Source organism: Sarcophilus harrisii, chromosome 3, assembly GCF_902635505.1.
Source record: "Sarcophilus harrisii chromosome 3, mSarHar1.11, whole genome shotgun sequence".
Classification (NCBI taxonomy): domain Eukaryota; kingdom Metazoa; phylum Chordata; class Mammalia; order Dasyuromorphia; family Dasyuridae; genus Sarcophilus; species Sarcophilus harrisii.
This window is the reverse complement of record NC_045428.1, coordinates 226306946-226333231: the sequence shown is the minus strand read 5'-3', so window position 1 is coordinate 226333231 and position 26286 is coordinate 226306946. Positions and strand designations below refer to the sequence as shown.

The 26286-nt window shown below is 35.4% G+C and overlaps 1 protein-coding gene across 2 annotated transcripts in view; it reads left to right on the top strand.

The window, feature by feature from the left end:
- The window catches only part of MGAT4A (alpha-1,3-mannosyl-glycoprotein 4-beta-N-acetylglucosaminyltransferase A), a 125891-nt gene that overhangs the window by 46164 nt on the left and 53441 nt on the right, over positions 1–26286 (top strand). The window contains exons 1-2 of one of the 2 annotated variants that reach the window (XM_031959118.1): positions 15036–15319; positions 19027–19194. In XM_031959118.1, the coding sequence (XP_031814978.1) occupies positions 15313–15319; positions 19027–19194 (175 nt within the window). In that variant the 5' untranslated portion in view covers positions 15036–15312. Of the gene's footprint in view, positions 1–15035; positions 15320–19026; positions 19195–26286 lie in introns of those variants that run through there. The other variant, XM_031959117.1, reaches the window with a different exon arrangement.

The following is a 26286-nucleotide window of genomic DNA, read 5'->3' as shown; positions in this document are numbered from 1 at the left end:
AACCCTTTGATCCTTTAGAGTGGAAGCTGCTAGGTCCTGAGTAATCCTTATTGTGGCTCCTCGGTATTTGAATTGTTTCTTTCTGATTGCTTGTAATATTTTTTCCTTGCTCTGATAGTTCTCAAATTCGTGCCATGATATTCCTTGGGGTTTTAATTTTGGGTCTCTTTAAGGAAGTGTTTGGCGAATTCTTTCAATGGTCATTTTACCATCAGTTTCTATGATATCTGGGCAGTTCTCTTTGATAATTTCCTGAAAGATAGTGTCTAGGCTCCTTTTTAAAATTATTTATTTCAGGGAGTCCAATAATCCTTAGATTATCTCTCCTTGATCTATTTTCCAGGTTGGTTGTTTGCCCAATTAGGCATTTTACATTTTTTCTATTTTTTCTTTTTTTTGGTCTTGCTTGACTGATTCTTGTTGTCTTATTGAGTCATTTCATTTCCATTTGTTCAGTGCTGAATTTTAGTGTGTTATTTTCTTCATTTACTTTTTTAAAAAACTTTTTGTATTTGTCCAATTGAATTTTTAAATGTTGTTTTGTTCTATGAATTTTTCTTTTCCATTTCACAAATTCTATTTTTTAAGAAGTTTTTTTTGTTTGTTTGTTTGTTTCACACATTCTGTTTTTCTGGGAGTTGCTTTCTTTTTCCATTTTTATCAAATCTATCTTTTAATGAATTATATGCCTTTTCCAAACCCTCTTGCAAATTTTTCATTTCCTTTTCCCATTTTTCTTCTAGCTCTCTTTTTAGATCCTTTTTAATTTCTTCTAGGAGAGCCTTGTGTAATAGGGACAAGGCTATATCACTTTTGGGGCTTCATTTAGAGACAATCTGCCTTTAATCTCCTCAGGGTTTGAAATCTGTTCTTCTCTTTCACCATAAAAGCTGTCTGTTGTTAGAGAGCTCTTTACTTTTCTACTCCATATTTTTTTTAAGTTAAGTTAAGGTCTGCCTTTAGTGGGGGAAAGGTGAGAAGAGGTTTTCCAAGTAATGGCAGCTGCACTAGGTCAGTGCTGATTCACTCCCAGTGTTAGGTGGGCATGGCCAGGTCCCCTTGAGATTCTGACACTTTAGGGTTTACTATTTACCTTTTGTGTTTGTGTTGGATGTTTTATAACTTCTCTGTTGATCTACTGGCTTGCAACAGGGCAGAGTGGCCATCACTGCTGCTGTAGATTCCTGTGGATTCCTCCCCATAGATTGTCTGCCCTGTTGGAGTCAGTAATGCTCCGAGATTCTGCACTGTCTCATCTGCACTGGCGTTTGTGCTCAGCTGCTTGTATTGTCTGCCTGCCTCCCTCCTGTTTCCAATTGAAACGGACCTTTTCTGGTGATCTTTGAAATTATCTTCTGCTGATAATTTGTTGCACTCCCAATAATTGTGAATTCTGCTGATCCAGAGCTAATTCAGAGGCTGGATTTTGTAATTGTTGTGAGAGTTGTAAAGAAGGTCAGAGAGAAACTTTTGTTGGTTCCACTATCTCAGCTCTGCCCCCGCAGGCCCATGAGTCACAGATTAAGAAGCTTTGTCATACATATTTTATATTCAACATATCTCTAAGTGTGAATTTATGATCTTCTCACCCCTCCCCAAGTCTTCACCTCTGATTAGCTATCCTATTTCTGTAGAGGACACCCCTCGGTCTTTATAGTCACCATACTGCCTTTGGCTTCTTTCAAGGTTCAGCTAAAATCTTGTTTTCTATTTTAAAAAAATAGTGTTTATGCCTTCCCTCTATGATATCTCTAATTTTCTTCTCTGTATCTTGTTTGTACAGAGTTGTTTTGTTTTAATGTTTTCTCTTCCATTAGGCTGTGAGCTACTTGAGGAGCACAGATTGTTTTTTTTTTGTCTTTATTTATATACATTGTGTTTAGTATAGTACCTGGTATATAGTAAGCAGTTAAATAATGCTTATTTGTTTGACTTGTATAAGTATGAGAAAATAAGGATCTGAACTAGGAATGTGGTGATCAGAATGGAAAAGGATAAATTTGCAATAAAATAAAAAAAATTTTTATTAAAAGGAGTTGAGAATGTACACAGTTTGAAAATGAAAGGTAAGAAAATCAAAATAATACATCATCGAAGCCAAGGCAAAAGAGAGAAAAAAAATTGGAGGAGAGCATGGGTAGTGAGGAATTAATTTGGGAAAGAAATAAGATGATGCCTAGTGGAGTTTGTCGGGTCATTTTTCACCACAAAATGAGAAAACATCTGTATATTTCAAGGCAGAGTAGAAGGAACAAATATCTCCCTTATATCCCCTTATTAATTCCCCCTCTGCCCCATGAGAGGTTTTAATTAAAACAGAGTGAAAGATACTAATTTTTTTTGTTTTTGTTTTTGTTTTTTACGTTTGAATAAACAGTGATAGAATAACATTGAACCGATACATAGTTATTGGATAATCACTTGGAAAGAATTCCAAGGAATTTGCCTCATAGTAAATTGAAGCAAAAATAGAAATTGTGCCCGAACTGTTATCAGATCTTTCCGAAGCTCTTATGAAATCGTTCTTGTACCTTTGATATTAATGTCTGGGAAATGAAGGTGGAGTGGAAATAGACAATAATGAATAGCTGAATCACTTACAGAATTGAAGAGCAGTTGGAGGCAAATGACACCTGAGTCTCACATACAGGTTTTGAAAAGATGCCAACCTTCCTTTATCCCTTTTCACCACAATTGAGCTGTGAAGTTATAGCCGAGAAGAAATTTGGAAGGAGGTTGGGTGATTTCAGACCTGTTTCTTCTCCTGGAAAGTGGGAAGGTTGCTTTAGGGGAGTCGCAAAAAAGGTTTGAATTTTGTTCCAGAGAGATCTCAGCTGTGAAGCCAGAGGATTAGACTTGATAAGTGCCTCCCACATAGTAGAAGCTTAATACTTGAATTCTAGCTTTGAAAGACTATGATTTTAACATTCTCCTACAATTAAAAGAGTTTATTTTAAAAAGAGTTTGCTTTTTTCTAACTAGGTAGTTGGCACCTTGGATATGGAGCCCTGGATTTGAAGTCAGGAAGACCTGAGTTCAAATTTGATCTCAGCCACTTATTAGCCATATGACCCATGGCAAGGCACTTAACCTCCATCTGTTTCAGTCACCTCAACTATAAAATGGAGATGATAAAAGGATCTACCTTGCAGGGTTGTTGTAAGAAAATACTTGTAAAGCACTTAGCTCATTGCCTGTCACATACTGGTCACTTAAATCTTGTTCCTTTGAAAAACAGTCATTCCCATTTGGGATGTAGGTAGGACCTGGTTAGTCTAGGCCAAAATTTTACCATAGCCATCAACTGACAAGAGTTTTTTATTGTCCTACTATGTATCTAGCACATTAGTGATGTAGAATATAAGACACTGCTAACTCACTGCCAGCGACTAACATTAGCCCATGACAAAATTTTTATTGGTTCCTAAACTTAAAGATTTTCTTTAAAGAGTCTGAAAAACTTGTTTCTCTCAATGGTTCAGTGACCCAAGAAAATCCAAATAGATTTTGGATAGAAAATGCCATCTGCATCCGGAAAAAACCCCTGAAACTATGGAGATTGAATATAAATCAACACATGCATGGTTATTTTTTTTTCTGTTTGTTTTTCTCTCCTATGGTTTTCCCCTTTTTTCTGATCTTTCTCTCTCAACATGATTCATAAAGCAATGGTTATTAAAAATAAAATAAAATAAACTCTACCCCCCCTCCAAAAAAAACCAGAGCCTCCAGAAGAAGGATATTTTCCTGACCCCCAGAATAGATTGTTTGATAAATCCTTCTCTAGGAACCATTACCCCAGAATAGATTGTTTGATAAATCCTTCTCTAGGAACCATTACAAGGGAGGCAGGGCCAAGATGGCATACTAAAAGCAGAGATTTGCCCAGCTCTCCCCTGAACCCCCTCCAAATTCCTTTAAATAACGACTCTAAACAAATCTTAAGAGTGCCAGAAAACACAAAAATTTAGAGTGGAATATTTTCCAGCCAAAGCCAACTTAGAAGGTCAGCAGGCAAGGTCTATAGTACGAGGGGGGAGTCCAGTGTGAGTCCTAGCACAGACCATCAGCCTCCATTCTGGCCCCAGCACCAGCAAAGCAAGAACGGCCTTAGGGGACTCAAGTCAGCAGCAGTACTGGTGCCTTCCAGACCTCTCTGCTCAGACAGAAGGTCAGCAGGAAAGGTTTCTCTCAATCAGGGTGAGAGGGCCTTAGGAGGCCCAGGAGCAAGCATGGGCAGCAGCCACAGTTTCCAGAAGCCTCAGTGATAGGAAGTCTCTTTACCAGCTCTGAGGGAACTTTCTGCTGCTTTAGCACACGACTTTACAGCTACATTGGAGCAGGGACACTCCTCACAGCTCCAGGACAGAAACCAGTGTCTGTGGTCTGGTCCCTAGAAGGATCTCTGAAAATAGTTGTATAAAACTCCTCAAGTTGGGGACAGTGCACTTCCCCCTACTTTAACAAAGAGTTAACAAAGCTAAGTAATAAGCTGGGAAAATGAGCAGACTAATAAAAAAGATTCTGACCAAAGAAAGATACTATAATGACAAGGAAGATCAAAACACTCACTCAGAAGACAAAGCTCCTCTCTCCAAAACCTCCAAGAAAAATAAGAATTGGTCTCAGGCCATGGAAGAGCTCAAAGGGGATTTTGAAAATCAAGTAAGGGAGAGAGAGGACAATTTGGAAGAGAATTGAGAATATTACAAAAAGAAATAAATACAAAAAGCTAATGAGGAGAATGCCTTAAATTGCAAAATTGGCCAAATGGGAAAGGAGATAGAAAAGCTCACTGAGAAAAATAATTCCTTGAAAATTAGAATTGAACAAATGTGATCCAATGACTTTGTGAGAAATCAAGAAAAATAAAACAAACTCCAAAGAATGAAACAATAGAAAACAATATGAAATATCTCATTGGCAGAACAATTGATGTATAAAATAGATCAGGAGAAATAATTTAAAAATTATTGGTTTAGCTGAAAATCAAAAAAAAGAGCCTAGACATCATCTTTCAAGAAATTATCAAGGAAAACTGTCCTGATATTCTAGAGCCAGGATATTGGATATTGCAAGCATCCAGAAAGACAAATTCATGTATAGTGGAGCCACAACTAGGATAGAACAAGATTTAGCAGTTTCTACATTAAAGGATTAGAGGGCTTGGGATTTGATATTCAGGAGAGCAATGCAGCTAGCATTACAACCAAGAATCACCTACTCACTTTAGGGGAAAGAAAGGTAGGCATTCAGTGAAATAGAGGACTTTCAAGCAAAGTGTTTTTCCCCCATTTTTTCAAAGAGTAATTCTTTATAATAAGTTAAAAATGGGGGGAAAACACATTGAGAAAAAGTCAAAGATGGCAAAGAAAAATCCAGACTTTTGTCAAGAGGTACTAGGGTAGAAACATGTCATACTGGAGAAGAAAGAGGACTGGAAAAGGACTACTAAGATATTGGAGCTACATAATAGATTCAAAATTTTCCCCACAGACTAGAAGTGCAAGTGGGATACTCTAAGGAAGTATCTTCCTATATTCTGTTGAAAGACGGATGTAGATACATAGGTAAGGGGAGAGGATGTCTTAGTACTAGTCAAAGAAAAAAGATATCACAGTGGTTGGCTTTTGGAGAAGGGATGAGGGAGAGAGATTGGTACATAAACCAATAGAGATTGAGGGCTGCCTTCTTACTTCTGAGATCTAAAATACCATTCACTTCTGGTGATCCATTTGGGGAAAGATGATATTGTTAGAAGGAACTAAGGAGGCACTTGTGGAGATGACTAAACTCTGATCAGAAAACCTAAGTCCGAAGAAGCACAAGAAATATTTACTATTGCTATCCATGGAGAGTAGGCCTTTGAAAGAAGAGTAGGGGAAGTAAATGAAATGAATTTGTGCTACAATGATATCGGACAAAAGAACTTAGACTTTTAAACAAGGTTTTAAGAAAGGATAATTACAGGCTTCTTAATTCTTTACTAAAGATTGAATGCATCCAGCAGCGCTTAGGATGAATGCTTCTACTTGAAAGCTTGAATAATGGGCATCATTTGGTTAAAATAGTGGTAAAAATGGCCACTAATTTTCTACAAATAGGAAAAAGAGCAGTAATAATACTCCTTTTTTTTTCAAATATTGACATGCAAACAAAGAGTTTGAGCAAAAAAGTAAGGAAATAAATAAAATCAGATAGGTATTACTGAGGCATGGGATGCTACATATGATTATATTTTTATGAGAAAATATATGCCTTATGTAAGAGAAACATTATAGATAAGGGAGAGCAAAATTCTATATCAAGAGATAACATTTCATTCAATTAATCAGCAATTATAAAGTACCTGTGGTGGTCTGAGAATAGGTAATATCAAAATACTTCTTCCTTGAAGATCCAATGAGGGCAGGGATACTTTGTGTGTGTATGTGTGTGTATGTGTGTGTGAAATGATAAATTTCTGTGTTTAGAGTTGACAGTGGCTTAGACTGTATCCCTAATGTCAAGCACATAATGAAAATAAAGATATGTTAATGAATCCCCTGAAATCTATCCATGGAATTTCCCCCATGAATGCCAGCCTAAGAGTGCCTGTAGTAATGGGTACAACTTGTTCACAGGTGAGTAAATACAAACTATATTCAAAATAAATCCACTATAATTGGGAGGGAGGCACAACTAGGAGAATTAGAAAAGGCTTCTCAAATGAGGGAGCATTTGAACTGAAACTTAGGGCATCAGTGGTTCCAAGAAAGAAAGCTTTTCAGGCATGATGAAAGTCTATGCAGTCATGAAGGTGGGAAGTAGAATGCTATGTTCAATGATGAACAATGATTTATAGTGTTCTGCAAGTAGACTAGCCTGGCTGAAACATATGAGGGGAAGTACTGAGTAATTAGCTTGCAAAGATAGACTACAGTTGTGAGCACTGAGTATCTTGTGAACACTGATTCCATTTACATTCTGTTTTATATCATTTGTTTTCTTTCAATATATAAAAACCCATCCTTGTGTTTGCAGAAATGCTCTGGATCCAATTTGTTGTGCCCCTGCATCCTCTGCAAAATAAATTGCATAGTTCCAACTTTGTTTCCTCAGTTAGTATAAACTCATTCATTGGTGACCCAGATGGGATTTGAGAGGGAACTTTGGCCCCCAGGATGGTCGATATACTCTGATTTTTCACTGAGGGACTTCCACATAATAGATTGCCCTAGAGGTCAAACTCCCCAATCTCAGATTCTATCAGGTTAAGATAAACCCCTACATTTCTGGGGAAGTTTCTACACTTTTGAGAAAGCTCTTCTATAGAAAAGATGGAATCTAGTAATTTCCAAATGGAACTCCCCTGGAAAATTTCTTTTTATCTTGGGACCTGGGGAAGCTCCTGGTATAGATAAGAATAACCAAAAAGCACACTTGTGAAGTTTGGTTTAAAACTGATTGAAAAATGAGATTTAACTTGTAAACTATTTTGGCATCAATATGGTAGTTTTCATTCTTGCAAATTAAAGAAATCAAGTCTCAAGAACCCTCATTCATATCAGCATTAGTTTTGTTGGGCCACTTCATCTGATGGACTGTGCTTGATACCCAGGGCTCTCTTTATATCCTTGCCAGTTTCCCTCTAGCCTCTTTCATCAAGCACCCTCTTACTTGAGCTTTTCTATCTCATGTTGTGAGGTATGCTGCTATTCAGGTATGGCCTCTTCCTTTTTCCTCCCTTCCTGCTATAACTGTAGATTAGATCTCACCAGCTGCGGGTGTCTTTCCTCTCCAGGAAAGGCTTGTACCTGACGCCACTCAACTGAACATTCTGTTATCCATAAAAAGCCACCAGCCTTTCAGTTCATCAGATCTCTTCACATGGAGGAGAGAGAATCTTAGATTTGGTGAGGATCTGCTACAACCCAATTTCAGGTCATATTTAGAGGTTATAATCCCCTGGGGAGATGCACTTGATTTAATGGACACCTTACTCTACCCCAGGAGAAAGAATTGTCATTCTTCAGACTGCAAATTGATAAACCCTTGTAGCAGAAATATCTTCTGGCTCTGCAAGTCTTCCTGATAGGCTGTGTAGAAGACCTTCTTTAGAATCTTAATTATCCAGCTGACTATACCAGGTTACAGCAAACGAGGCAATCTTTGGTCAGAGATGTATGAATTTGTGCTAACCTCTCTGAACATTGAAATGAGTTCCAAGAAATTGTCCATGAAGAAAATGAACTACTTTATGACAGACTGTTTGAGTGTTAAGTGATAATGGATTAAATCTTCTCAACATATAAGATGCACAAATCATTAATACTTGTTTTGTTAGTCATAGCCAGAAATTTGAAAATATTTTTATAAGAGTTGTCCTGGATGATATGAAAAAGATGTTTAACTTAGAAGGATTGAAAAAAGGTGAAACATAAGCCAAAATCTTCATCTTTTCCAATCAAGCCTCTTTGGCTCCCCATCAAACTGTATCAGGGAAATGACATGGGCTGTTCAGATGCTTTTATTGTCATAAAAGGGCCATTATTCCAGAAAAATGTACAAAGAAAGTAGAATAGAAAATTCTAAAGAATAGAAATATAGGGGGCCCTGAAATACACCTAGAAGGGTTTTTGCCAGGAGGATGGGAGGTGGGAAGGGGCAGGGACCATAGATTCTGAAGAGGATTTTTTCATTTTTCCTGATCCTGATGTCCTTGCCCCATTATCACAGTCTCTACACTTCCCCATACTGGTGAACCCTATGTTTCTCTTAAAGTCAGGAACATGATTTATGATTGCTTATTAGATACTGGAGCTTCTAATTTGGTTTTGAAAAGCAAACAAGATTCTGATTGTATTTTCCTGCTTAATCTCTAAATGTCATCTGGATCTCAGGAAAACCTCTAAGTATTCCCAAATTCTCTTCTGCATAGTAACTGTTGGTCCTCTCATAGTTAGAACATTCCTATCTTCTGATGTTCAATTCTCCTGTCAACTTGTTAAACCATAATCCCCTTTCTAAACTTAGGACTCCTATTTATTGTTCCCTTGATGTATCTATCGCTCCTTGCAAGTGCCTGAGAACTCTCCCCTATTTGTGGTTAGGGAACGTTATTCCCTATTGTTTCAGAATGCTCAAGATGTGCTTCAAAATAGCTCTGGAATTTCATCTGACATTTCTGATTCTCTATGGGTGATTTCATCCTCAGGTGTAGAATTGTTAAAATCTATTGTCCCTGACAGGATCAAGACAAAGGGAGGCTCTCCTCCATTTTTCAGTATCCTTTGTGAGGCCATTGAAGGTATTATATTAATATTGACTCTAGGAAGGATCAAGGTATTATTTTTCCCTGTAAATCCCCTTGTAACACTTCTGTTCTCTCTTATTAAAAGAACAAACAAACAAACCCAAGCCAGGCCCAGATGGGGAATGTATTTCTTTGTACATGGTTTACACATTATTGATGCTTAAGTTATATCCATATACCATAGTTCCCAATCTCAGGATCATTTTCTCAGTTCTCTGAGGTTCCTTTTTTTTTTTTTTTTTTTTTTTTTTTTTTTTTTTACTGATAGATCTTTGCTCATTTTTAACAAAAAGCATCTTCATTCACCCACATCCCAGATACCTGTTTGGTATGAAAGTAAATAGATACTGAGAGTCTTGGTGAAGGCTTTGCTTATACCTGAAAGAACACAGTAGACATCAATTCATCTGCCTCAAGAGTAGTTAGAAATCCTTGCTTTTTTCTCTTAAATTTTACATATGACTTGGTTTCCATTACTTTTGAGGGCTCCTCTCTGGTTCATTATATTGATGATCACCTATTAATAGTAACTGTTACGAAGGGTAGCAGTGACAGCTGCTATCTTGTTCCAGCTTCATCTGAGGATCATAAGATTTCTAATTCAAAAGATGGAACAGTACTTCCCTAAGTTGGAATACCTTGGTTTCATTCCTCTTTAAAATAATTGTCAGTTCTCACAGCCAAAAGACATTGTGAGCTATTTTGGGTGCAGCTGGATACTGCTGCCAATGGATTCTGTCATTTGGTGAGATCATTAAACCTATGATCTTCCTAATGAAAGATAATATTTCAGAACTTTTGCATCTTGAACCAGAACATCTTACTGTCCTTTTGGATCTCAAGAAGGCCTGTTATCAGCTCTGGTGTTGAGGCTTCCAGATTACAATAAGACATTTTCTATTAGTGTACATGAATGCAGGATTTAGCTTTAGGAGTCTTCATTCAATCCCCTGGACCCTTTTTTTTTTGCCTTATATATTACTTCACTCAGATTCAGTGGCTGCAGGGGGCTTTGCCCTGATGGTGAGTGGTAGAAACCATCATTCTTTTGATTGAATAGGAATGTGAATTGGTTTTAGGGACCTCACTTGTAGTGCTGTTGCTCCCATGAAGTTGGTCATAGCTTCTTAAGCCATTGCACTCAAGCTTTCTCTGATCAAAAACCTGTTGGATGTGAAATGACTTTTTTTTTTGAGGCAAAGAAACTATTCAGTTCTCAGCCTGCCCACATTTCTCCCTGACCTTAAGAGAGTCTCTCCATGTCTGTTCCTCTTCGGTAGATATGGCTTAAAGACCTTTCTGAAATCTGCTTGCAAAATCCTGGCCATGCCTTGTTTATTGATGGCTCCTTTATGAGAGAGAGCTCTAGTATACAGGTACACCCTCAGTCCCCAGGCTACTAAAATGATTGCACTTCCCCGGACTTACTGTCTGCCTGTGATCAAAGTGAAATCCTCTATACCTTCTTGTTGGGTCTTTAAAGTTTGTTCTGCTGCAGGGGTGCTGTGATTCAGAAGGGTTTCTTGATTTCTGGTATTGTCATTGCCAATGCACAGACTTGAGTGAACTATCTGCTGCAGCTTAGTAGTGCTTTGGCTATTGTCTGGCCCACATTGATGATATTGACCTGACCCTAGTTCAAGAAGTTATAACCTTGCTGATGCTGTTACAAAACCTAAAGCCTTGAGAACTTCTGTGCATGTCCTTCTGCTTTGGTGGATGTTGGACTCTATCTTCTAATAATTCTGAAATTGCAAACTAGAAGTTGTGTTTTTGTATATCTGGAGTCTGGATGATTGCAGAAGGCAAGACAGTTCTTACTTGGAGTTTCTATCACCAAGTATGTCTGTCCATTGGGGGGCCATTTCAAATTTAATGGGACTTTTGATGTCATCAAATTTAGAACTGTATCACTTGTAGTCACCACTTCCTCTCTGAGTTTTCATTTCTGTGTCACCAAGAAGTAAAGTTATAATGATACTATCAATTTAGGAAATTTGAAGATTGACTTTTGCTTTTTCTACTAACACCAAAGAACACTATTATTTATGTTAAAACTTACCTCTCTAATGAGATTAGAGACAAGAAACCTCAGTGTACTTTTTATTTGCTTTTTATGCTTTCAAATTTTATTATTTTTTCCCCAAATTTATTTTAAGAAACAATAAGAAAAAAAAGTAACAGTACAAAAGAGAACATTGTCATGTGTCCTCCCAGAACATCCAGGGAGGATTCAAAATATATAACAACAAATGCCAGTTCAAGAGAGTATAGATATTAGTAGAAGAAATTATATTCACGAGTGTCCATTTTTTCTTTACTTCTTTGTAAATTGTTATTTTGTGTTCTGCTGTGCACCTTCCTCAGTGTACTTCTTTGACCATCCTTTTTTATAATGGTTCAAGCTAGACCAAGTGTGACACAACCTTCAGGGCATATTTATTCTATTAGGATAATAAAACCCTTCAGGGAATTAAGTATTCCCCTAAAAAAGGTCCTTAGGGACTAAGTAGCCTTTGGACCGTTGTTTGGTTGTGGTAGTAAAGCTGGTGGCCTTATTCCTCTCTTCTTCTGAATTGGTTTGATGTATGAGAGACCATCTGTTTGACCCTGCTAGTATCAGGGTTAATCATCTCGTAAGCCTAGTGCAAAAGGAAATTATCACAAGTTGGTGAGCATGGTGGTTCAAAAAATAGAAGATACCATAGCTAGTGGAGATGTAAATACAATCCAAAACCCTGTGAAAGAATATGGACTAGGGATGAAGATCCTCTGGTCCCTAATTTCCCTTTGTAGGGACTGCAGCACTAGGCTGCTAGAAATCACTCACTTGAAATTGAGGCCACAAGTGAATCCATCTCCTTCCAAAATCATGGTAGTGCAAATGGGCTTACAAAATTGTATAGTCTTAGACCTTATTATGGCTTCACAGGGAGGACCTTTTGAATCAGTTAGCCTTGTTATTTCTATATTAGCTGGTCAGGAGAAATCGTGATAAGTTTTCATAAAATCCAACATGTTATAGTAGAAACACAGTTACGTAAACCAGGTGACCCTTGCTGAGATTCTTCCTTTTGGTTCATTTAGTTGCAGGGGAATAGTATATTAGCCACCATAAGTAAATAGGCTCTCTGCTTCATTATTGCTCTTAGATTTTGTATTAGCTGTTATAATAAAACAATGTGAAATGGTGCTTTCTAGTGAGCTTTTTTTTTTTTTTTTTTTTGATGTGTAATGCTGATAATGAACATTTTAAAAAACACCTTATAAATTTGATTTATAATGGTCCATGGGGTGAGTGTAGAGGGTCAAAGGGGGAAAACGAGAAACAAACTGACTCCATCTTGTGAATATTTATCTTCATTTTGTTGTTTTCATGTAAATCATCTGATTTGGGGGAATTCTGCTCATTTGCTCTCCTCCTCTCAACATGAAAAAGACCAGATCTCTTCTCCAATACTCAATCTTACATCCTGTTTTATATCCTTTATATTATTTTTTTAATATTAAAAAAATTGTACAGAATCTATTAAGTCTTTGTGCCGACTGAGGGGCCCTGGTGTAGTGCATCTTGCGTGCTTTGCAAGGGATTGAGAAGTGACAGCAAGAGGGGATGATTAAAGGGACAACCTGCAAGAGAAAATAAGAAATCAAGGATAAAATATGGAGGACTTGGTATTGGGAAGAAGAGTAATCTTGTTCTTAGATGCAGAAGGAGAAAAGGACAAGGAATGATAACTGAGGTGATATAAAGTATGGGATTAGAGAATAAGCATTAGTACCTCCTATGTGCCAGGCACTGTGCTAAGCACTTTACATATATTTCATTTGATCTGTACAACAACTCTGGGAGGTAGATGCTGTTATTATTCCTGTTTTACAGATTAGGAAAGGGAGGTAGACAGATGCCTGTGGTCATATAGCTGGCAGGTATTTGAGGCAGGATTTTAATTTGTGTCTTTCTGAATCTAGGTCTAGTGCTCTATCCACTGTAGCAGTTAGCTACCTATAGAAGGAGATAATAATTTTAAGGATGATCTCAATTTAAAATTCAGATTTCTTTGTGGAAAGCCATAATCTGGATAAAGGGAACGTATGAGTGGAGCACATTTTGATGATAAAGCAGGAAGGAGCAAAAATAATATCATTAAGCTATTCTATATTCATCAGCCAAAAAGAGGTAAGGAATCCTGAGTTCTAAAGAGAAATCACTAATCTGGTGGTAAGGTGTTGGTGAAAAGGACTACTAGTTTTCCACACATCTAATTGAGAAATTGAATAATCAATACATTTTAAACTTGCTTTGTTTATAAGAGGGTAGAGGAAACAATAATAAGCCTTACTCCACTACTGTTTTCTGCCAAGAAAAATTTATTGGAAATGATGGAAAACTTTTCAGGAAGAGATTACCTTATTCTGGAATATATGATAATAAAAACAATGAAAGTAAAACTAGACACAATTACATATACCTTGTATTTTGGAAGAATAGATTTCAAAAATTTCAAGTAAAGGACAAGTAAGACCTGTGGTCTAAGATATTACAGGATCATGTTATGCAAGGCAAGATAACTCTACTGCAGAGACACTGAATATGGAAATTAATTTGGAAATACAAATTTTTTATTTTCAAAAAATTAAATTTTCATTGCTGGTTCTTGTTTTTTACATTGTCTTTATTTCTAAATATGTATCTCTTACCTCCCATCCTCAGAGAACATCTACTATAACAGAGACTAAAAAGAAAAGAAACATATAGTAATCAATTATATTGTTATATACAGTGTTCTACAGTCATAAGCCTTCCAATCTGTAGAGTTGGGAAACTGCCAAAGACGACAAAAGATAGTAGTAGTTGGTATTGGAGGAGTTGTGGGAATATAGACATCCCTAATGCATGGTTGATGGAGCTGTGAATCTATTTAATCGTTTTGGTAGGCATTTTGGAAATGTGAAAATAAAATGACTACTTGTTTAATCTATATTGGATTGCTTGCTGTCTTGGGGAGGGGATAGAAAGAAGGAGAGGGAGGAAAATTTGGAACAAAAGTTTTTGCAAGGGTGAGTGTTGAAAACTATCTTTGGAAAAATATAATACTATTAAAAATAATGGCTTAAAACTTTTTTAAAAAGTGACTAAAATGTCTGCCCTCTAGCTCAGAGATTCTACTACTAGATTTATATTTCAAGGTGACTATTAATAAGAATGACTTTACACATAAATATTTATACCAATACTTTTTATGGTAGCAGAGATAAGGTAAAAAAGACTATCCAGTGGGGAATGACTAAAGAAATTGTGACACATCAGTTTATTGGAATATTCAAGAAGATGAATAGGTCAAATTCAAGGAATTATGAGATTTCCATGAATTAAATCAGAGATAAGTAAGATAAGGAAACAAATAACTAGGTCGTACATGATAACATGTCAGTCCGGGAGTCAGGAAAACTCATCTTTCTGAGTTCAAATCCAACCTCAGACACATAGTAGCTGTTGTGACCCTGGGTAAGCACTTAAGCCTGTTGTCTCAGTTCCTCATCTGTAAAGTGAGCTAGAGAAGGAAATGGGAAACCACTCCAGTCTCTTTACTAAGAAAACCCCAAATGAGGTTATGAAGAATCGGATATGACTGAACAACAAAAATAATGTATGTATTTCTCAACATCTGTTGTTGCTGTTTAGTTGTTTCAGTCATGTTCAAGTCTTCACGATCTCATTTGGGTTTTTCAACAAAGATACAGGACTGGTTTGCCATTTCCTGACTCTAAGCCTGGCACAATATCTACTTCACTATTTAATTTGCCCTGAATTTTATTTAACAGTTCCTTTTAGAATAAACCCTAAAGCTTTTGGCTCTAATTTCTTCAGTAAAATGTTCAGTTCCATATTTTCTCTTTTATTTATTTTTCTATTAGACTTATGCAAAACTAAGAGGACATTGAAATCTCCTGACACTAATGTATTTATTTGAAAATATAGATGCTCCAAATATCTGTTTGGAGCATGTTTAATAATGCAAGGTAATAATTTAATATTGATATTTGTTTTTCATCTATTGTTCTTTTCAGTGTAATGTAGTTTCCCTAGTTTAATCCTTTTTATGCTTTGAATGTTTATTTTTGTGTTACCTGTTAGCATGATTTCAGCTTCTGCTTTTTGACTTCATTTGATATATAGTAAATTTTTCCATGCCCTCATTTTTATTTTATGTATACTTTTGTTTTTAAAAATGTAATTATGGGGTTTTGTTTTCATAGTCTGTCATTCTTTTGTTTTGTTGAACCTATTCACAGTGAGAATTGTATGAATTGTATTTATTTTTTTCTCCATTTGTCTCAGATAGTTTTCGTTTTTTCCCAATTAGGATTTTTTTTCTCTCTTCCTCTGTAAACTCAAAGTAATGTCTGAATCTTCAGTTTTAGCTTAATCTATTTTTTTTTTCCTGAGGCAATTGAGGTTAAGTGAACTTGCCCAGTGCCCAGGTCTACACAGCTAGGAAGTATTAAGTGTCTGAGACCAGATTTGAACTCAGGTCCTCCTGACTTCGGGGCTGGTGCTCTATCCACTGCACCAACTAGCTGCCCTTTAATCTACTTTTAAAATATTATATTCTTATGAGCTTTTTCCCTTTTATGCCCAATACTTTTCTCATTTAATTTTTTTTTCTAAAATAGTTTTTCTTCCTTTCTTTTCATTATTTATCTTCCTTTTCTTTTTATTCTTGAATTTCATTTCTCCATTCATGACCCTTATATTTATTTAGGCCTTCTTTAGTCTTTGTATTACTAATGATATTAAAGTTCCTAATTTTACCTCTTTGGTGTTGGTTTCTATCTTGTTACTTTGTATACGATTTTGGCCCTTCAACTCTTTTTTCTATTGTTCTTCATTCATAGAAATACTAATTCCAACAGGTTATAGAAAGGATATTGCCCAGTAAGAATTTTCCTATGTTCCTTTCTGAGCAGTTCATTAATAATCTTTGCCCCCCTCCATGATCATTTTCTCCCTGACTTTGTTAGAACATCTCTCATCTGGGTCTATGCCCTCCCACTCTTCTGGGTTGCTCCCAGGAGCTCTGACTTCAGCTGAGGCCTGAGGAGTGGTCTTTCTGAGCACCAATCCTTGCAATTTGTATATCCAGTGTCAGGCCCCCATCTCTCTTCACAGAATATCTTGTTATGTTTAGTGGAGGCATTTTTCTTTCTTTTTTTTTTTTTTTTATTTAATAGCCTTTAATTTACAGGATATATACATGGGTAACTTTACAGCACCAACAACCGCCAAACCTCTTGTTCCAATTTTTCACCTCTTACCCCCCCCCCACCCCCTCCCCCAAATGGCAGGATGACCAGTAGATGTCAAATATACCAAAATATAACTTAGATACACAATAAGTATACATGACCAAAACATTATTTTGCTGTACAAAAAGAATCAGACTCTGAATTATTGTACAATTAGCTTGTGAAGGAAATCAAAGATGCAGGTGTGCACAAATACAGGGACTGGGAATTCAATGTAATGGTTTTTAGTCATCTCCCAGAGTTCTTTTTCTGGGTATAGTTAGTTCAGTTCATTACTGCTCCATTAGAAATGATTTGGTTGATCTTGTTGCTGAGGATGGCCTGATCCATCAGGACTGGTCATCATCTAGTATTGTTGTTCAAGTATATAATGATCTCCTGGTCCTGCTCATTTCACTTAGCATCAGTTCGTGTAAGTCTCTCCAGGCCTTTCTGAAATCATCCTGTTGGTCATTTCTTACAGAACAGTAATATTCCATAATTTTCATATACCACAATTTATTCAGCCATTCTCCAACTGATGGACATCCATTCAGTTTCCAGTTTCTAGCCACTACAAAAAGGGCTGTAGTGGAGGCATTTTTCAGTCGTATCTCCACCACCACTGAGGTCATAGTTGTCTCTTTGTTCTCCATTTTCAGTTCCTTCCTTTGTCTCTTTTTGCATATTCTCTTTTAGGCTCTCATTTTCCTGGGAGTCTCATTTCCTGGGAATTATTTACCCTTCATTGTTAACTTTTGTCTTGATTAGGGCAGATTGTATAGTACCTTCCCCTCTCCCATATCATCCCCCCTCTTTTTCTATAATTTAATCTGACTAAAATATTGATTGGTCTTTCATTTCATTAGGCTCAGAAATAAATAGGAAGATGGAAATAGGTTGGCTTGCATTTGGGAAATTGTGTAATGCTTTTAATCACACAACTTGTTCCCAAGATGTTCTCTGGCCTCTTCCCACTATCCATTTTAAAGCACAGATATTCTCCTGGTAATGCTCTATAATTATGAATTTTGAAATACCATAGCATAATCTCAGAGGGAAAAATTACAAGTGACGTAGAATGTAGGCTGCAGCAGATTTCCAGTGATGACCTATGGGAAAAAAAGTACCATAACCAGAAAAGGAATGCAATCATGTGTTGAGAGTAAGGAGCAGGTAAATAAAATGAACAGGTTGACTATTAACAGTATATCCATGGAATAAATGTCTAGTTCTCTTGGGTAACATGGACAAGAATTGCACTAGCTGAGGGAGGAGTTTAGATACGTTTTTATGGAGGTGAAATCCCTATAGATGAGCTTATAAAGTGTAGCTTAGATAGTTATCAAAACAGTGAAAGAGCCTTTTTTGTACTTTGAGAAAAAAAATCTCTTTATTAAAATAAATAATGCTTTCACTCTTATAAATACAAAGAAAGCATTGCAACCATATAGTCTCTTTGTTTTCTTTTATGCTATCTTTTGACCTGAATATGTGTGTTTATTTACATTTCATCAAGAGATATAAGCAGAGTGTGTAATGGAACACTTTTTCTTTTAGTTCATTAGTTTAATTTCTTAGGGCTTGCCCAGGGGCCGTCATTATGAACCTTCTGTGGCATAATTACAATATTGGGAAGGCTGCTGCCTGATCTGGAGTGGACAGTTTGTATAAACAATGGGCCATGAAGGTAAGAGTAAGAGGTATTTGAGGCAAAAGAATCATTATAAAAGTATACAAAGTAAGAAGGAATCTGTAGCCAATTGGAGTTTAAGAACTGGAAGTGTGGAACTGCAGAATGGGAATCTCAGATTTTTAGTCTCTTTTTATTAATGAACTAAAAGAATTTGACAAGTATTATGACCCTTGATAAAAGATGTATGTACTTGGGATTCTAGGAATTTATAAATAGATTTTAAAATAGAATATAGATCTTAGTGCTTCATCATCCATCTTTGAATGTTCATCTATACATAAATTTGACCCTCATTGAAGTTTGAAAAAAACTCTCTAGAAATCCACTCCTATTCCCTTTCCTCTCTCCAGATAATTCACATTGTTAAGTGCTAAAAAGATTTTACTTTATTCTTCTAAATATTTAGAATTCTATAGTTAGAGGCAGTTAGATGGCATAGTCCATTGAGCATTGGTCCTGAAGGCAGGAGATTCTAAATTCAAATCTAGTGTCAGATATTTTTCATTTTGTAGTTGACCTTGGGCAAGTCAATTAACCCCAGTTGCTTTGTCCAAAGGAAAAAAAATCTATACTTAATAGATATTTCATTGTATAATATTGGGTTCTGTCTTTCAACTGTGTATAAGTGAACTTGTAAAATTCCTTACTCATGAAACTATGATTATTTGATTTCTATAATTTATCTGTTTTGACTACATCTTTTTTTATTCTTAAAAGAAAATAATTTAAAAATTTTTTTTTCTAGAAAAATTGATTGCATATCAGCCAGAATTTCATGCCTTGAAGCAGCGTCTCCGTATAGCTGAACATAGAATTTTACAACGTTCTTCTGAACTAAATGCAATCTTAGAGCAATTCAGACGTGTAATAGCAGAAACAAATGGAACCAAGGCTGCATCTAGTAATTTTTCAGGTATAATAGTTATTTTTTGATATAATTTTTCTTGGTAGCTGTCTTGAAAAATTTTGAAAACAGCACAATATTAGGAGTGTGTTTTGAAACAAAAATGAAATGAAAATTTGTAGAAAGTTACTCATCAATTTATGTGGAATAGATTGTCACATTAAGTCAGCTTTTGTTATTCTTCCCTGGTAAGCTAGTCATTAGAGGGGAAAATAGCATCATCATAGACCTTCATCCTATTGTGGTGAAGTGAACAATTAACTAAAATTGTTTAAGAGCATATAAAGGCAAATGATAGTGGTTGAGTTTACGTAGAATGAAAATTGATTTTATTTCCTTTTTTGAAATACAATATGAAGTTATTAAATTGCTCAAAGATTTTGCTTTACATTTCCTCATAATGCATAATAATTTTTATGTCTATATAACAGCATTACAACCTATATTTAGAACCAAAATGGCTCCTTCAAAAATAAGATAATTATATATTTAGGCCTTCAGGACTAAATAAAAACATTACCCTTAATTTAATTTAAATGGAAAAAAACAAGCCTGTTCCTGAGCAGGAAATGGTTTAGATCCTACTGAATTGTTAAGACCAACTTCTTAAAGTCTTACAAATATTTGTAAACTCATTGTTTTGTTCTGCTTATCTTTAGATAAAGGCAATTTTATATTTGGATTTTAACATTTGTTTTGTTTCAAGTAGTTCTAAGTTCATCTGTACCCCTGAAGATAGTTGCTTATTGACAAGATTCTTCTTTTGAGTTACAGCCTGCTTAATAATTTTTAAAAGTAGAAAACAAAAACAATTCTTGGGGCTGAGCCAAGAAAGCTGAGAAAAGTCAGGGACTTGCTTGAGCTTTCCCAAATTTCCTCCAAATAATTAAAAAATACTGCTTCAGTACAAATTTTGGAGTGGCAGAATCTACAAAAAGATGGGGTTAACAATTTTTCCAACCCAAGACAACTTAGGAGGTTGGCAGGAAAGGTCTGTTGCAATGGAGGTGAAATTGGAGTACAGGCCATTCCAGTCCGCCAACCCAGCCCTAGCCCCAGTAGACCAATAATATGCCATGGGAATTAGCAATGACAGTGGCTTATTTCCCAGTTGTCAGCCCACAGATGGTAAAGGGGTCAGACAACTGGTCAGAAAAAGATTTTAGGGGTCCCTCTGCTGGCAGTAGAAGCAGAACTCTGTGCTCATACTTGGATCTAGGTTGCAATTCTGAGTGTCTCGTTCAAAGTAAGGAGGAGCAGAGCTTGTGGCCACAGGGGAGCAGCGACCCTGGTCGTTCCAGTGTAGAAAAGAGTGCTTGGGATCAATCATAGACCAGAGCATAAGCCAGGGAGGAGTAAATATACCTCTCCTTAAATCATAGCCCTTGAAAATCAAGTAAGAGAGGTAGAGAAGAGAAATAAAAGTGATGCAGGAAAATCATGAAAAAAAATTAACATCTTAAAAAACAAAGTAAACCAAATGATAAAAGAGGGACAAAAATCCAATAAGGAGAATGCCTTGAAAGACAGAATTGGCCAGATGGCCAAATACAAAAAGGGCCCAAAAATTCATTGAAGAAAAGAACTCCTTAAAAGAAGAATTGGCCTAATGAAAAAGGTGGTACAAAAGCTTACCGAAGAAAATAATTCCTTAAAATTGAGCAAATGGAAGCCAATGACTTTTATTAGACTAGAGGTGTCAAGAAACAACAATACAAAATTAAAAGGATGAAAAAAGTAGAAGACAGTATGAAAAATCTCATGAGAAAAACTGACCTGGAAAATGGATTTAGGAGAGATAACTTTAAAAAAAAAAAAAGATATCATATTTCAAGAAATTACCAAGGAAAACTACCCTGATATTTTAGAGCCAGAGGGTAAAATAGAAATTGAAAGAATCTACCTCCTAAAAGAGACTTCATAATAGAAACACCTAGGAGTATTATAATCAAATTCCAGTGCTCACAAATTAAGGAGAAAATATTGCAAACAGTCTGAAACAAACAATTCTTCAAATACTGTGGAGCCACAGGATAACACAAGATTTAGCAGCTTCCACATTAAAGGATCAGAGGACTTGGAATATTATATTTTGGAAGTCAAAGGAGCGAAGATTACAACCAAGAATAACCTACTCTGCAAAATTTGAATATAATGTTTCAGAGGGGAAATGGATATTTAGTGAAATAAAAGACTTTCAGATATTCACGATGAAAAGGTCAGAGTTGAATAGAAACTTTTACGTTCAAATTAAACTCATGAGAAACAAAAAGATAAACAAGAGAAATCATAAGGATTTCAATAAGGTTAAACTGTTTACATTCCTACATGGGAAAAAATACTTGTAACTGCTAAAAGTTTTCTCATTATTAGGACAGTTAGAAGGAGTATACGAATTGGCACAGATGTGAATTGTATACAGTGAGAAAATTTTAAAAATAACAGTAAGGGTTGAGAAAGAGAAATGTATTGTTTGAAAGGGAAATGGAGAAATTGAATGGGATAAAATACCTGACATAAAAGAGGTGTGGAAGAACTTTGACAGTGGAGGGGAAGATGGAGAATATGGAAAGGAGTAAGAAAACTTTACTCTCATCAGAATTGATGCAAAGATAATAGTGAGACTATATACCAAAACTTATAGAATATAGTCAAAACAGTTCTTAGGGGAAATTTTACATCTCTAGATGCTTATATGAATAAAATATAGAAAGAAGAAATCAATGAATTGGGCAAGCAACTAAAAAAGCTAGAAAAAGAACAAATTTAAAGACTTCAATTAAAGACCAAATTAGAAATTTTGAAAATCAAAGGAGAAATTAATAAAATTGAAAGTAAAGAAAATTATTGGACTAATAAAACTAAGAATTGGTTTTTATGAAAAACCAACTAAATAGATAAATAGATAAATCTTGGGTTAATTTCATTAGAAAAGGGAAAGAACACCAGATTATCAGTATGAAAAATGAAAAAGGTGAACTTACTCCAATGAAGAGGAAGTTAAAGCAATAATTAGGAGCTATTTTGCCCAACTGTATGTAAATCTGACAATCTAATTGAAATTGTTGAATACAACCATTTACAATATAAATTACCCAGATTAACAGAAGAAGAAATAAAATACTTAAACCCATTTTAGAAAAAGAAATTGAACAAGGCATCAGTGAACTCCTTAAGAAAAATATCTCCAGTGCCAGATGAATTAACAAGTGAATTCTACTAAACATTTAAAGAAATTTCCAATACTATATAAACTATTTGGAAAAATAGGTAAAGAAGGAGTCCTACCAAATTCCTTCTATGACACAGATGTTGCTGACACCTAAACCAGGAACAGCCTAAACAGAAAGAAAATTATAAACCAATTTCCCTAATTAATATTGATGCAAAAATCTTAAATAAAATATTAGCAAAGAGATTACAACAACTTATTACCATGATACTATGTTATGATCAAGTGTAATTTTTACCAGAAATGCTGGGCTAGTCCAAAATCAGGAAAACTATCAGCATTAATAATAAAACTAACAAATCATACTTATGAGGTGCTAGTGGTAGTAAAGAAGTGTGAGAATTGGGGTGGGGAATCCCCTCTGGTCAGCACAGGTCCAATGCAAAAGAATTCGCAAACCCGAAAAGTCTGTGTGGCAAAAGAAGGGATTTTTATTGGCACTGAGAAGCCAGCTTTGCTAGGAAGACAGACTTCTCAGTGGTTAACACTGAAAAGAGAATATCTTCACAGTGGGCAAGAGTCCTGGCAGTCAGCTTTGCCAAGAAGAGAGCTTCCTTGGCAATGTAAATTCCTGTTTTGGACTTCTGCAAAGATTCAGGGTTCAGAATTGCCTTTTATTAGCAGTCTGAGGCTTGGACTTACATTCAAAATTGAATGAGATTCCTTCAATGTTCTCAATGCCCAGAGTTAGATGTCTTAATAGAAAAGAAGTCACTTATGTTAGAAATTTGAATTACTAGGAGTGGTCCCAGACTAATCTTCAACTCAATGGTGGGTGTGACTACATATCTGGCCAAATCTCCAACTGAATGAAACCACTTAACTGCCTTGAAGGATGGGGTCTCTTTCAAAGGAGAGTTTGAACAGTCTTGGGGTTTACCCCCATCGTTTGAACAGTTTCAAGGTTCACCCCCATCAATACTACTACTAGGTTTATATCCCAAAGGGATATTTAAAAAGTGGGGGGAATTGGAGTGGGAAGAGACTTAAAAGAACAATATATTCATAGTAGCTCTTGTAATGGTGGCAAAGAATTGGAAATTGAGAGAATGCCCATCAATTGGGGAATAGCTAAAGAATTGTAATATATGATTGTGATAGAATACGATTGTTCTGTAAGAAATGATGAGCAGATGTTTTCAGAAAAACCTGGAAAGGCTTATATGAACTGATAAGGGCATTGTTACATTGTAGATATATATTTTTTTAAACCAATGTGTTATCTTTTTTAAAATGTTAATGCTTCTGACTTTTTAATCTTGGAAAGTTAGTATTAAGTTTGAGAAAATTAAATTAAAACCTTTTCATTTTTAATATTGAATTTTATTAAAAGTTTTATTGTTGTGGTTTATTGATAACCCCAAAATATTGGAAAATCATCATCACAATCACAAGTTGCCCAGTTCTGTTTCTTGCTTAAAATTGTATAGATTAAACCTCTTAGTTTGAAAAAAAAATGTTTTTCCCCACAATCTGCATTAGGACTTTTGCATTGAAATAGATCAAGATGAGAAGTTATTTAAAAATTATATAGCACTGCACTTTAATTAGGTAAGGATGTTTAGCAATTTTGTGGGCTGCATAATATAGATGGTGACTCATCCATTATAATAGTTTATTCAGAGGCATTGCTAGCCATTGTGAGCTATAAGCAACATCATAAAAATGATAATTGTTATGCTTTAATAGAGGAAAAACTTCATTATTCATTATTGATGTGGGTGTTATCCCTGAACCAGCTGTTGCTATACATTTAGAATATCAACTTACAAAATATCAGAATTAAAATAAAGCTTGAAGAAGAATGAGGAAAAAGATAGGGTATGCATTTGAAACAATTCAATCTTGATCTATTTTGACCAGTAATTGAAGATGAAAAATGCATGATAAATAGTCAAAATGACAGCAATTACAGTAATCTAATATAGAAATTTAACTAATCACTTCTATTAAAAAGGAAATCAAAGCATCCTTTAAAACAATGCCATAGTTTGCAAAAGCTCTTGACTGTCTGGTCAGGCAAAGGAAGATAGTTGTAACGACCTGCGCTAGCACCCAGGACACTCCAGAATCAGCTGGAGTCAGGATAAGCAAAAGTCCTCAATCTTTATTCTCGGTCCCCAGATGCAGGATTGAACAGGATGGAAACAAATTCTCTGCGACCGCCTTCTTCCTCGTCTACTGCCAAGAGTGTGTCCCTGGCTCATTTTACTCCACTCCCTAGTCCTCCTACAATCCTCTGTACACCAATCATTGAGCCAGTACGGATAGTGGAAAGGAAACATTTTCCAAGCATATGTCCATAGAGTATTGTCCAATCAGTAGTTAGCCTCAAGTGCTCAGCAGTCCCGACCTCAGTGCATCAACCCAATAGTTTCAACCCTCTACAGATAGTGATGAAAGGTACTAATAATTTGGAATATAAACTTGTTTTAAAAATTTTATAAAGAAGAACAATGAAGTATTATTGATAATGTTGCCTCAAAACAGTAAGAAGCAGTTGAGTTAAAACTACTTTATAAAAACTCTCGGCAAGAAATCAAATTAAACAAACACATTCTAAGATGAAACTGAAAGACAGCAAACAGAAGTAAAATATAAAGGATCTGAAAAACTCTTATATAACATGATAATACCATATGTTCCTATAACATTATAGTATCATATGTACTTATAAAGGAGATAGAAACATCCCTAAAGAGAATAGAACAGAGCCCTCTTTGCAGAAATACAGACCTAAATAATTGGAGAAAAGTTAATTGCTTGTTGGTGTATTAAACCAAATGATACTTATTATCTAAATTAATTTCACTCTTTCAGTACTGTCAGTCAAATTCCCAAAAGAATATTTTGTAGACATAGAAAAATAGTAAAATTTATATAGAGCAGTGCTATCAAACTTCTGCTGACCTCACTAGATAGAACCAGATTAAAATATATATATATGTATATATTTAAATCAGATTTACAAGAATAAAAACCATTCTTCAGTAGATAAGTGGTCAAATGAAATGCATAGTTTCCAAAAGAAGAAATCATAATTACATAAAAATGCTCTAATTCACTAAGAGAAAAACAACTTTTAAGAATCTATCTCACTCCTGTTTGACTAACAAAGATAACAAAATCGTAAAATGGGAGATATTCTAGAAGATGTAGTAAACAAATATCCAAGTGCATTGTTGATGGATCTGTGAATTAGTTCATCCATTATGGAAAGCAATTTGGAATGATGCCCCAGAGTCCATATGTACCTTTGGCATGTATGACTGGTAGATCTGTAGTGATTTCTCAAAAAACTTTAAAGAAAGAGGAAAAGGTTCTAAAAGCATAACATTGTTTTTAACATCTCTTTTCATGAATGCCAAGTGTAATTTGTCCACAAGTATGGCAGATAATGTTGATGGATGAGTTTGGCCTAGAATTAAACAGCAGCAGGAGGAGAATGAACTGAATTGCCTTCAGGAAATTGTGGAGATGATTGATCCTAAATTTCTCCAGAAATAAAGACCTATCTTTAATATTCATATTATATCACTGTTTTTATATCGTTTCAAGATATGGATCTACAGTCTACAAAGAATTAAAAATGCATATTGCTTGGAAAGCAATGGACAAACTCATTGGGAGGTGTGAATAGGCTTCAACATGTGACCAATGAAGAACTTAAAAGAATAAGCCTGAAAAATATCAAGGATATAGAGAGTAAAAATAGCTACGGCTATTTACTAGGCAAGAGCCAGGGATAACTTGTATAAACCAATAGTTCTACTGGTAGCTTTGTAATTACAGAAGATTGGTTGTACTCTGTTGTGAACTTATGGAAGATACAATAAAGTCATATAGAAGACATGAATGAATTGCTATTT